Below are 13311 nucleotides of genomic sequence, written 5' to 3' on the forward strand. Positions count from 1 at the left end.
AAAAGATGGTTTGAATTAGTTTCCAAACAATCATCTTCTAAATTGCATTTTTTTGTTATCATGTTGCAGAAGTCATACGTGATGCTTCTTGTGGGTTGGTTGTGCTTTAGTGGTTATGTACTAGTATGTATCACTTTAAATGTGTTATTGCTATGTATAATATTCAATCACTTCTAAACATTTTCAATAAAAGGTTTTTCTATCCTTATTTGCGAAACTCTTAAGTTGTAACATATTTTTACTTTCTTTCAATTGTTTCTGTTGTTTTATTATGAAATTTTCTGCATTGAACTACGAATCTTTGCTTCTTTTAATTGTTTCTGTTGTTTTATTATGAAATTTTCTGCAATGAAAGGAACATATTGTTATTAAGTAAATGAGTCAACGTTTGCAATTTCACTATCACGCCAAAAATCAATTCTGCATTGCATGAAGTCATGGACTGTTTTCTCATCTATATAGATAGTTTGGGATTACTGGTGAGCAAAGATAATAATTTATTGTTTCATTGAGTCGTTAAGGATTTGTGATATGAGTTTCTGTGAATGACAAAACTATTGCAGTTCATCTTCTTTATTTAAAAGGTTGTATATCTATATCTTTTCTTTATTAGTTGATGTATCATATATGTTGTTATGGTATCAATTTTTTTAAGTCTATTTAATTGTTTTTTTTTCTATTATTTTTTCCAACTTATTGTTTACCTATCAGTGGGAACACCTTTGTTCTCTGCATGTTATAATCGCAGTGGTTGCAGCTTAGATGCAATATTCAGTTTGTTTTTGTTAGCTTGAATGATTCTATTTTAGTCTCTATCCTTCCCTCCTTTCAGTTCAATGACATGTTCTCAAATTTTTATGCTGATGAAGAAGCATTTTTATGCTTCCTAGAGGTCTCCATGAGAGGAATTTAATTGCAGGGAAACGAGAAGCAATTTTTGGGTGTTGTGGTTTCAACTTCCATACTCTGCATAATAGAAATACGGTTTGAGTAAAAAACTCAAGAGACTACAAACCGCTTACCATGGTTGGATTGGAACTCATACCGATAGGTACAATTTTGGCTGTTTTAACTAGCCAGGTCGTGAGAACAGCTAATGCTGCTAAAGATGTTCTTATCGACAAAAAAAGTTTTAATATCCTTTTCGAAACACCAGTCCTAAAGGAATTACGGCTTCAGGATCTGAATGAGTGACAAGCTGCAAGGGTTGCTCTAGAGTCTCTTGAATCAGATGTAAAATAAGCAAGTAATTTGGTTGAGAAGTACAGGAACAACGACCGTTTTTACTTACTTTAGAAGTGTCGTTACATAGTCAAGGAAGTTGAACAAGTCATTAGGGATATCGGAAGGTCTCTAGCTGCATCGCCTCTTGCAAATACTGAAGTCCTATCAAGAATTTATGATCAAGTCAACAGACTACAAAGTGAGATGTAAAGGGCCGAGTTTGAGGCTTCACAATCTCAGCTTGACATTGTTGATAAGTTGAACCATGGAATTAAGGAGCAAAAATTAGATCAGGCTTTTGCGAACAATATGCTAGAAGAGATAGCAGGGGCAGTCGGGGTGCCAGTGGAGCCTTCAGAGATCATCAAAGAGATAGCCAACATTAGGTGGGAAAAAGAAGAAGCTGCAAATAGCAAAGAAAGAGCAGAAGTTATATTTTTGGAGCAGATCATTTCGCTACTCTCTCAAGCTGATACAGCAAGTGATTTCGAAGAAGTTAAGAAGCAATATTTTCAAAGGGTTCAGGTAATAGAAAGATATGGTTCAAGGGAAAAATATATTCCGCCACTTAATTCTTTCTATTGTTCGATAACTGAAGTTGTTATGGTAGATCCTATCAGTCTTTGCACCGGTACTACATGTGAGAGATCTACCATCGAAGTTTGGTTTCATGATGGCAATATGACTGACCCGAAAATGAAAGAGGTTCTTGAAGATACTACCTTAAGGTCGAACATTCGGTTAAGAGAATCCATAGTTTGAATTCCATCTTTGATGTCGGTTGCGAAATTCATATTCACAAGAGAGTATTAAGATATATAAAAAGAATTATAAAATCATTATTATTACATATATTGGGATTAATAATATGATTAACACTAGAAAGAAAGTAAAAATATAGTTTCGCAAATAAGGATAGAAAACCTTTTATAGAAATTGTTTAGAAGTGATTGAACATTATACATAGCAATGACACATTTAAAGTGATATAGATACTAGTACATATCCACTAAAGCACAACCAACCCACAAGAAGCATCAGGGGTTGTTCCTTTTGCTAGCTATCTCCCTCGCCATCTCTCTAAGCTCCTCTGGTGGTGGTGGCTTTTGTGTATCCTTTGGATATTCAACGTATGACTTCTGCAACATGATGTCGCATTACGCGAAAAACCGGCGGGAAAAGACACAGAGCCGCCACCGTGCGTTATTTATCCCAAAGGAGGGAAAGGAAACGCTCGAAGTAAACCTGGAAAGGAAATGGTCTCGCGACCAGAGATTGATAGGATCGGGAGTCGGTTATGCGAAGGGAAGGTATTAGCACCCCTACGCATCTGTCGTACTCGACGGGATCCACGCTCAGAAAGAATAGAAGAAAGGTTGCTAAACAGACTGCTCAAAACTGCACAAGACTGGAATAAAACACAGATGAGAGAAATCGGGAGAGGGGATACGGGGAACGTGCTCGCTAGGATATCGCATCCTATGCATACGTATCTTCTCTAACCAGAGAAGAATCAGAGCACTCGTAGCTCGACTAACGCACGCCAAAACGAACACCAACATGAAACCGACTGCCAATCGCTGGACTTACGTCAGACTCCAAACAAACAAACACCCACAGGAAACCAACTGCCAATCGCTGGACTTACGTCAGACTCCAGACAAACAACCACACGCAGGAAACCGACTGCCAATCGCTGGACTTACGTCAGACTCCAAACACACACAAGGGGGTTGAAAAAGAAAAGGGCGCCCGGAGAGATCTGCTCATCTCCTGCCTACGTACCTCATCTGGTATGAGGATCAGGGCAACGTAGTTCCCCTTAATAGGGAAAACTTCTATCCTAACCAGAGACAAGGGAGATAACAAGCTACTAGGGAGACTACGACTCGAGCCTAGAAGTTGTCATGCATATGATCCCTAAGTTGAGGTCTCTAGTCCTAACTCGCACAGGAAGCAAGCTAGCCTAAACATCAATCAAGTAAACAAACACAAGCACAAGAGAACAAGCACACACACTATATGCAAACAAATGGCTCATACAAGGCTGGGCTTTAGTCAAGGGGTCATATCAACCTCGACAAACAAGCCAACTAGAAAGGGTGTTTTGAGCTCTTAACCCTAACATTGAGAGTTAGGGTGAAGCAGATGAAATGGGAAATGAGGGTAAGACCTCATAGCTCTTATCCCTGGCCTGGGAGAGCTTGAAACAATGAAAGTGTGGGAGTCCAGAATGAGGAACTCTATTCCACAATGACAGACTCTATATACAAGATTTTGGGTTTTTATTCAAAGTGCATCAACACATGGTGTGAGCAAGATGAAAGACACAACTGAGTAGCAGGGGATGGATTTCACATCCCTTTTATCTGTCAATGCCTCTTCACTTAAGAGGTCTTTGAATTACAAGGCACAAAGGTAAATAAGCACAAACATTGCCTCTTAAGGAGGGCTTCAGACAGGTGCCTGCCAAAATAACATGACAGGTCTTCCAGACTACATGAAGTCAGAGGTCATTACCTGGGTGGTATGCCAACCACAAGCAAAGCAAAGCAACTCAAATAATGAGTTAATGTGGCTAAAGTACCTGTGTAAACAACCAAACAATCAGTATAGTATTCAGACAAACAACCAACAGATAACACAGTCAGACAACCAATATACACAACATGTAAGCCATAGAACTCAAATGAGTTAGCCACCAAAGACCTACAACACAATCAACATTAGTTAAACAAAGCAAAATCAAAAGCTCAAATGAGGAAGCAACATCAACCATGGAGCTAAAAGGCTTGATCCTGAAATACACAACTCAAATGTGAGTTCAAACCCCTAGGACAAAGCCTAGGGTCAAAGGTGGAGTAAAAAGTCAAAACAGCAATGGATATTCAACATGAAGCATCCTTAATCAAATGAGAACATGTCATAAAAATTTCCAAATCAAAATCATTAAGCAAGGTCATGATATGAGCAAAGGAAGACAAAGACAATTTCAAAGCACACAAATGATCATCATGAATCAAAATTCCATATCAAAACATAAATGACTCAAATAATTCTGGAAATTTTCATGAGCATACAACATGTCAAACATAATCATCATACCAAAAATCAGCATCATCAAAGTTCAATTGATATGGAAATGAAAATTCATAGGCAAGACATCCCATTGTGTGACACAAATTGTCACACCTAAAGTACATGTGTCCCAAACAGTTAAGACAATATCAAAAAATGCCAAATAAAATCACACAAATCCATCATCATGTTAACAATCATCATGCAAAATTTCATGGCATTTGGATCATGTATGAACATTTTATGATAGGATGAATGAGGCAATGTCACAAAGCATACATGTTCAATTAGTCTAGCACATTTTAATTTCCAGAAATGGTAAAATCACAAAATCAAAACCATAAAATCTAGACATTTCAAGGATCATGTAGGAAAAAACCTGGAATTATTTGGATCATTCTACAATTAGTTATGATTTTTTGAAGATCATGGAAAAAATGAAATAAAAATTGAAAAAAACATGAAAATAAAATGAAATGAAGAAATTGTGGAAACGCGCCCAGCCGGAATCGAAGCGAGGGAAGGTTCGCTGATGAAACGACGTTGTTTCATTAGTGCCCTAGCCAAAACGCAGGAACGGACGCTATGCTGACGCTAGGTGGACGCTAGTGGCGGAAACCACCGTCTTCTTCATGAAGACGGTGGTTGTTACTGTTCACAACGAATTTTTTTTCCAGAATTTTAAAATTCATACACCAATGGAAAGCTTGCAACATGAGGAATCCAAATCTACCATTATTTTACTCTAATTCATCATATATTTCAAGAATCAAAGAGAAGAAGTATTGGATCTACAAACTTTAATTTGCCATAACTCCATGAATATTGCACCAAATTTCATGTTCTTTATATCAGCGGAATCAGCAAGCAACGAACTACAAGATTATGTGCATAAAAATAGGAATTAAGAGATGCGAAATTTTGACCTCTTGAAGCTCCAACAATGGCAGTAGCAGATTCAAGGCTTGGTACTTGTGTAGATCCACTCCTGAACACTTGTTATGAATCCTAAAGTTGAAATTGAGGCCTAGAGATGTTTAGATCTTGCTCAAATTTGAAACTCCATCTTCACCTTCATGAACTTGCCATGCTTGATTTCCACACGAATCCTTCAAAACAAAGTTGGATCTGCACTAAATCAAGATCATAGAACCAGAATATGGAAGAAAAACTCAATGTTATGTGGAAGAATTTTGAATTTGGATTGGGAGAAAATTTTGGAGGGAAAAAAGTTCTAGATCTAGAAATGGTGAAAATTGTGAAAATTCTGTTATGATTAGCTATTTTTATATGACATGTTAATCCATTTCCTAATCATGCTTAGGCTTGACTAATTAAATTTTAATGAGAAAAGAGGTGTTATGCACAATTTGGTTTTTTCACCCCATGCATGCAATCCCACATGAACAGTAACAATGGCCATGCAATTTCACTTAAAACCCTCTTATGATCATGTTGGAATGGTTAAAAAGTCCATATGATGCACCAATTTTGAATTCATGATTTTCCCTCCAAAAATCACATGAAAATGCAAGTGATCATGTGATGAAATTTCATGCAATGTGATGAATGTTTTGGGAACTACATGTCATGAGAAGAATTATGCAAAAAGGAGCACTCAATTTGGAATTATGAGTCAAAAGTTATGTCCTCTTGAATTTCCATGCACACTTGGCAATGATTTGATCATATCTTCTCAACCATTCATCAGATGCTCATGATCTTGGACTTTTTGGAAATAGGAGAGAAAGATCTTCAACTTTCATGTTGGACAAAATTTCATTTGAAGCTTCCTTGATGTTGGAAAGTCAAGTTGAAGTTGGTCCAAAAACTTGCCATTTTTGGAAACTTGAAATTACATGTCACTTTCCATTTTTGGAAACTTTTGATCTGGCTTCAAAATCTTCAAGGCATGAGTTTGATAGGAAGAATAAACCTCTGTTGGACATGAATGAAGTGTCTCAAACCATTTCTCCACCTCCTAGCCCTCAGTTGACTTGCAGTTGACTTTTATGGGCCCTAGATGACTTGGCCGTGCACTGATGACTTTGAGCCTCTAACACTTGGTCAAGTTGCTTCAACATGATCCTTGGTTCATTGTAAGCTCTCTAAAATACTCATGTGGCCTCCAACTCAAAGAAATGCTTGGTCTTTTGCACAGATGAATTCTCCTGATGCCAGTCTTGACTGATGAGATGCAATGTACTATGCAATGTTAATGTGATGTCAATGTAATGTTAATGACCTAAAAAAGAAATGAATGCATGAACGAGGGGTGCAAATTTGAGGTGCTACACATGATAACAAGAAAATGCAATTTATAAAAGGATTGTTTGGAAGCTAATTCAAACCAATTTTTCAAAATCTACTTGTAGCATAACCTTAAGTTTTGTGATCATGAATTAAAGTAAGCGAATAAATACGATAAGAGAAATTGAAAAAAAAGGCACAGAGTGTGTGTGAGAGAGAGGGAGAGAAGTTACTTTTCCGATGAACTTGTGGAGGGTGTTGTCGGTATTGCTGGCATAAACGTACATAAGAACGATGGGTACAGTAACGTAAATCCCAAACTTGGCGATCTCTAGAATCCCCTTTGAAGTTCCCCGTGATGACATCTTTCCTTTCCTTCCGCCAACAAACTCAGCTAACAACTCAGATCAAATCACACACCTCTCAATTCAACGGGCTGGACCAACCTAATTTATTGCAATAGAAAAAGAAAAGAACGAGTAGCGGAAATTTCTGGGAACTGCTTAGAACTCATGAGGAAGGAAAGTGACACAGTTCACACAGGGACGACGAGAAATAGAAAACGACGATAGAATTTTTCTCTCTAGACTTTGTCTTCTTTTTGAATCTGCAAATCACATAATCAAGCTTCTTCTATCATCGTTTTCTATTTCTCGTCGTCCCTCACATACGCAACGCCCATATGGTTTGATCTGAATTTATTGCAATACCCATATTGCAACACCCATATGGTTTGATCTGAATTTATTGCAACACCCATATTGCAACACCCATATGGTTTGATCTGAATTTATTGCAACACCCATATTGCAATAAATTAGGTTGACCCAGCCCGTTGAATTGAGAGGTGTGTGATTTGATATGAGTTGTTAGATGAGTTTGTTGGCGGAAGGAAAGGAAAGATATCATCACTGGGAACTTCAAAGGGGATTCTAGAGATCGTCAAGTTTGGGGTTTACGTTACTGTACCCATCGTTCTTATGTACGTTTATGCTAGCAATACCGACAACACCCTCCACAAGTTCATCAGAAAAGTAACTTCTCTCCCTCTGTCTCACACACTCTCTGTGCCTTTTTTTCAATTTCTCTTATCGTGTTTATTCGCTTACTTTAATTCACCATCACAAAACTTAGGGTTATGCTACAAGTAGATTTTGAAATGTTGGTTTGAATTAGCTTCCAAACAATCCTCTTCTAAATTGCATTTTCTTGTTATCATGTTGCAGAAATCATACGTTGAATATCCCAAGGATACACAAAAGCCACCACCACCAGAGGAGCTTAGAGAGATGGCGAGGAAGATAGCTCACAAAAGGAACAACTCCTGATGCTTCTTGTGGGTTGGTTGTGCTTTAGTGGTTATGTACTAGTATCTGTATCACTTTAAATGTGTCATTGCTATGTATAATGTTCAATCACTTCTAAACATTTTCAATAAAAGGTTTTCTATCCTTATTTGCGAAACTATATTTTTACTTTCTTTCTAGTGTTAATCATATTTTTAATCCCAATATATGTAATGATAATGATTTTATAATTCTTTTTATATATCTTAATACTCTCTTGTGAATATGAATTTCGCAACCGACAGCAAAGATGGAATTCAAACTATGGATTCTCTTAACCGAATGTTCGACCTTAAGGTAGTGTCTTCAAGAACCTCTTTCATTTTCGGGTCAGTCATATTGCCATCATCAAACCAAACTTCGATGGTAGATCTCTCACATGTAGTACCGGTGCAAAGACTGACAGGATCTACCATAACAACTTCAGTTATCGAACAATAGAAAGAATTAAGTGGCAGAATATATTTTTCCCTTGAACCATATCTTTCTATCACCTGAACCCTTTGAAAATATTGCTTCTTAACTTCTTCGAAATCACTTGTTGTATCAGCTTGAGAGAGTAGCGAAATGATCTGCTCCAAAAATATAACTTCTGCTCTTTCTTTGCTGTTTGCAGCTTCTTCTTTTTCCCACCTAATGTTGGCTATCTCTTTGATGATCTCTGAAGGCTCCACTGGCACCCCGACTGCCCCTGCTATCTCTTCTAGCATATTGTTCGCAAAAGCCTGATCTAATTTTTGCTCCTTAGTTCCATGGTTCAACTTATCAACAATGTCAAGCTGAGATTGTGAAGCCTCAAACTCGGCCCTTTACTTCTCACTCTGTAGTCTGTTGACTTGATAAAAAAAATTCTTGACAGGACTTCAGTATTTGCAAGAGGCGATGCAGCTAGAGACCTTCCGATATCCCTAATGACTTGTTCAACTTCCTTGACTATGTAACGACACTTCATAAGTAAGTAAAAACGGTCACTGTTCCTGTACTTCTCAACCAAATTACTTGCTTGTTTTACATCTGATTCAAGAGACTCTAGAGCAACCCTTGCAGCTTGTGACTCATTCAGTTCCTGAAGCTGCAATTCCTTTAGGACTGGTGTTTCGAAAGGATATTAAAACTTTCTTTGTCGATAAGAACATCTTTTGCAGCATTAGTTGTTCTCACAACCTGGCTAGTTAAAATAACCAAAATTGTACCTATCGGTATGAGTTCCAATCCAACCATGGTAAGCGGTTCGTAGTCTCTTGAGTTTTTTACTCAAACCATATTTCTATTATGAAGAGTATGGAAGTTGAAACCACAACACCAAAAAATTGCTTCTCGTTTCCCCGCAATCAAATTCCTCTCATGGAGTCCTCTAGGAAGCATAAAAATGCTTCTTCATCAGCATAAAAATTTGAGAACATGTCATTGAACTGAAAGAAGGGAAGGATAGAGACTAAAAGAGAATCATTCAAGCTAACAAAAACAAACTGAATATTGCATCTAAGATGCAACCACTGCGATTCTAACATGCAAAGAACAAAGGTGGTCCCATTGCTAGGTAAACAATAAGTTGGAAAAAAGAATAAAAAAAAACAATTAAATAGACTTAAAAAAATTGATACCATAACAACATATATGATATATCAACTAATAAAGAAGAGATATAGATATACAACCTTTTAAATAAAGAAGATGAACTGCAATAGTTTTGTCATTCACAAAAACTCATATAACAAATTCTTAAAGACTGAATGAAACAAAAAATTATTATTTTTGCTCACCGGTAATCCCAAACTATCTATATAGATGAGAAAACAGTCCATGACTTCATGCAATGCAGAATTGATTTTTGGCGTGATAGTGAAATTGCAAACGTTGAGTCATTTACTTAATAACAATATGTTCCTTTCATTGCAGAGTGAGATGCAAAGGGCCGAGTTTGAGGCTTCACAATCTCAACTTGACATTGTTGATAAGTTGAACCATGGAATTAAGGAGCAAAAATTAGATCAGGCTTTTGCGAACGATATGCTCGAAGAGATAGCAAGGGCGGTCGGGGTGCCAGTGGAGCCTTCAGAGATCAGCAAAGAGATAGCCAGCATTAGGTGGGAAAAAGAAGAAGCTGCACACAGGAAAGAAAGAGCAGAATTTATATTTTTGGAACATATCATTTTGCTACTCTCTCAAGCTGATACAGCAAGTGATTTCGGAGAAGTTAAGAAGCAATATTTTCAAAGGGTTCAGGTAAAAGAAAGATATGGTTCAAGGGAAAAATGTATTCCGCCACTGAATTATTTCCGTTGTTCGATAACTGAAGCTGTTATGGTAGATCCTGTCAGTCTCTGCACCGGTACTACATGTGAGAGATCTGCCATCGAAGTTTGGTTTGATGATGGCAATATGACTGACCCGAAAACGAATGAGGTTCTTGAAGATACTACCTTAAGGTCGAACATTCGGTTAAGAGAATCCATAGTAGAGTGGAGAGAACTTAATTACTGCTTCAGAATAAAGTCTATCAGGGAAAACTTATTATCTAATTCTGGCTTATTATTGCATGAGTCCTTGAGTCAGATGCAGGCTCTCATAAAAAAGAATTCGATTAATAAGGATTGGATATCTATAGGAGAACTTATTGATATGATCATCTCCATCCTTGGTAACTCTGATTCTATTGATGTCAAGATGAAAATCTTGATTACTTGGAAGGGTGTTGTTCAGGGGCATGCAAGAAACAAGGTAAACAGTTTTTATTTTTCATTTAAGCTGAGCATAAATTTTTTACATATGCTGCACTGAGATGTAGACATTCTTCAACTAGTTTTAAATTCGACTTTTGCATAATATTTTACAGGAAAAAGTGGTTGAATCTCAAGGATGGCGATACATTATTTCCTGCTTACACAATGACTCTAGAGTAATAAAGGAAGCAATTGATTTGCTCTATGAATTGCTTCAAGACCGTTCTGGTTGGAATAAAAGTTTCTGCGAAAAACTTTCTGAGCATCCCAGCACGGTTAATTACCTTGTTACCATTCTAAACGGACCTGTCAGCGATTCAATTGAAACTGCAGAAAAGATTTTGACGGAGCTTTTTGAAACAGACGAGGAAAACATTTGCTTGCTGCTAAGTTTGGTTGGTACAAAGCACTTGTTGATCGCATGATTCAAGGTAGCAAGACATTCTTTTCCAGTTCGTCTTTGTTGCGTTGATTCATGGGCAATGTTTATATAAATTCTTCTTTTCATGGTGTATGTAATTGCAAATGGGAAGTCTTTTCTTTTAGTTTCTGTCTTATTGTTGTGTTATGCTCCAAAATAAACATTTATGCCTTACTTTTCCTTATTTGATCTTTAAGGATCGGAGTCTTCAAGAATGTCAATGGCTAAAGCTATAATCAATTTCAATTTGGAAGAATCAAATTTAAAACTCCTTGGCGAGAAAGGAATTATACCTCATTTGCTAGAAATATTATCCGGAAGCATTGAATCGAAAGAATTGTCATTATCAGCATTGGTCAAACTAGCAGGAGTTCATGCCAATAAGGGAATTATTGCTGCATATGGAGGTGTCCCCATTCTTCTATATTTAATGTTCTCCCTTCGGACACGGGCGCTCGTTAGCATTAAATGCTTTGAAATCCTTGAGAAGCTTTCTTCTTCTGATGGAATTGGTTTCTTTATTGACGAAGAAGGGAAACAACCCGAGTAGATAACATAATCACCAATTTGCTAGCTCTGCAGTAGCTTCCTAACTCAGCTCAGTACTTCCGTAAGCCTGCATTACGCACTCTTCTTGGCATTTGCAAGTTTGAGACAGGTTTAGTTAAGAAGGCGGTTCTGGTTGCGCACGGTGTACCACTAATTCTTCCCCTTCTTGATGACTCTGACTCAGAAATCAGGGAAACTGCCATTACTCTTCTCTTTCTTTTCTCCCAACATGAACCAGAAGGAGTTGTGGAATACCTCTTCAGGCCTAGAAGACTTGAAGCTTTAGTCGGGTTTCATTGGTGATCTTTCCATGAGCACTCAAAGCTTACAGTTGTTTCAAAATCATCATTTGGCCGGTGTTTTCGATCATCACAAGCTCCTCTATGCTCGGCACACGGAAGTGTTTGCAATGTGAATTCCACATTTTGTCTTTTGGAAGAAAATGCACTACCTGGCTTGATTAAGCTGTTACAAGAGGAGGTTCATGCAACTGCTTATGAAGCCATACAGACACTTTCCACATTGGTTATAGAAGACTTTCCTCAGAGAGGAGCTCGTGTTTTGCACGAATCGAATGCAATGAGATCCATATTGAAAATTTTAAACTGGGGAAATGATTCTCTTAAGACAGAAGCTCTTGGACTCTTGGAGAAGGTGTTTGTCTCAAAGGAAATGGTTGAATCCTATGGCTCAATGGCTAGATTGCGTCTATTCCATCTTACTGGCATGAATGTATACGGGGACGGCCACCTAAGGAGAAAAGCTTCCAGGGTACTGTCATTGCTGGAACGCTATTCAAGATCGTCATCACATTCAATCACCGGAGTTGTGTTGAGTGAGAATCTACGCATATGAGTAAGAAGTTAAAACATAAGAGTGTATTTCATGTACTTGTTTAAAGTGAGAAGAAAAATGTTTTGCATTTTGTGATTAGATTTCCAAACATCTAAATCTATTAAGTGTTCTTTTTATTTTCTCTCTATTACTTTGAAGAGTTTTGAAGTGTATATAAAATAATTTGACCCACCAAATATCACATTATCATAATTATATTTTTAAAATTATGATAATAAAAAAAGTGAAGGATAAAAGGGAACAAATTCACAAATTCTGAAACAAGAGTACAAGAAACCTCAAATAAAATAAAACAGATACAAACAAATTGGAAAAAAAAGAAAATAGAGAGAAGTTCAAACAATTAATTCTTTTTGGATCTATAATAACCCCCTTTATTGCAATATGGGTGTTGCAATAGAAAAAGAAAAGAACGAGTAGTGGAAATTTCTGGGAATTGCTTAGAACTCATGAGGAAGGAAAGTGACACAGTTCAAACTCGCGCTTAACTACACACGCCCTCTTTCTCTTTCACTCTCTCTCTCTACATAATTTCTCTCTCTAGACTTTGTCTTCTTTTTGAATCTGCAAATCACATAATCAAGCTTCTTCTATCGTCATTTTCTATTTCTCGCTGTCCCTCACATACACAACGCCCATATGGTTTGATCTGAATTTATTCCAACACCCATATTGCAACACCAATATGGTTTGATCTGAATTTATTGCAACACCCATATTGCAATAAATTAGGTTGGCCCAGCCCGTTGAATTGAGAGGTGTGTGATTTGATCTAAGTTGTTAGCTGAGTTTGTTGGCGGAAGGAAAGGAAAGATGTCATCACTGGGAACTTCAAAGGGGATTCTAGAGATCGTCAAGTTTGGGG

General features: G+C 37.3%; 4 protein-coding genes and 1 pseudogene across 5 annotated transcripts in view; 4 read left to right on the forward strand and 1 right to left on the reverse strand.

Moving 5' to 3' along the window:
- The window catches only part of LOC127075885 (uncharacterized), a 33898-nt gene that overhangs the window by 18593 nt on the left and 1994 nt on the right, over positions 1–13311 (forward strand). The window lies entirely within an intron of this gene.
- The window catches only part of LOC127075884 (uncharacterized), a 28527-nt gene that overhangs the window by 9583 nt on the left and 5633 nt on the right, over positions 1–13311 (forward strand). The gene's annotated exons all lie outside the window — the stretch shown is intronic.
- LOC127075890 (putative U-box domain-containing protein 42) lies at positions 952–12446 on the forward strand (annotated as a pseudogene).
- LOC127075887 (uncharacterized) lies at positions 2245–6981 on the reverse strand. The gene is made up of 2 exons (XM_051017395.1): positions 6786–6981; positions 2245–2363 (listed from the first exon to the last, which is right to left on the reverse strand). Exons 1-2 carry the CDS (start codon positions 6915–6917, stop codon positions 2262–2264), a joined length of 234 nt encoding a protein of 77 aa, XP_050873352.1. The 5' UTR covers positions 6918–6981; the 3' UTR covers positions 2245–2261.
- LOC127135047 (uncharacterized) lies at positions 7065–7929 on the forward strand. The gene is made up of 3 exons (XM_051061864.1): positions 7065–7085; positions 7419–7586; positions 7779–7929. The coding sequence occupies exons 1-3, from the start codon at positions 7065–7067 to the stop codon at positions 7878–7880; spliced, it is 291 nt and encodes a 96-aa protein (XP_050917821.1). The 3' UTR covers positions 7881–7929.

Source organism: Lathyrus oleraceus, chromosome 4 (assembly GCF_024323335.1).
Source record: "Lathyrus oleraceus cultivar Zhongwan6 chromosome 4, CAAS_Psat_ZW6_1.0, whole genome shotgun sequence".
NCBI classification, from domain to species: domain Eukaryota; kingdom Viridiplantae; phylum Streptophyta; class Magnoliopsida; order Fabales; family Fabaceae; genus Lathyrus; species Lathyrus oleraceus.

Excerpts from the sequence above, each read along its gene's own strand:
- LOC127075887 (XM_051017395.1), bottom strand. The coding sequence starts at position 6,917 with ATGTCATCACGGGGAACTTCAAAGGGGATTCTAGAGATCGCCAAGTTT. Across the intron at positions 2,364-6,785 it reads TCCACAAGTTCATCGGAAAA|AAGTCATACGTTGAATATCC; the intron begins GTAACTTCTCTC and ends ATCATGTTGCAG.
- LOC127135047 (XM_051061864.1), top strand. The coding sequence starts at position 7,065 with ATGAGGAAGGAAAGTGACACA. Across the intron at positions 7,086-7,418 it reads TGAGGAAGGAAAGTGACACA|TTGTTAGATGAGTTTGTTGG; the intron begins GTTCACACAGGG and ends ATTTGATATGAG. Across the intron at positions 7,587-7,778 it reads TCCACAAGTTCATCAGAAAA|AAATCATACGTTGAATATCC; the intron begins GTAACTTCTCTC and ends ATCATGTTGCAG.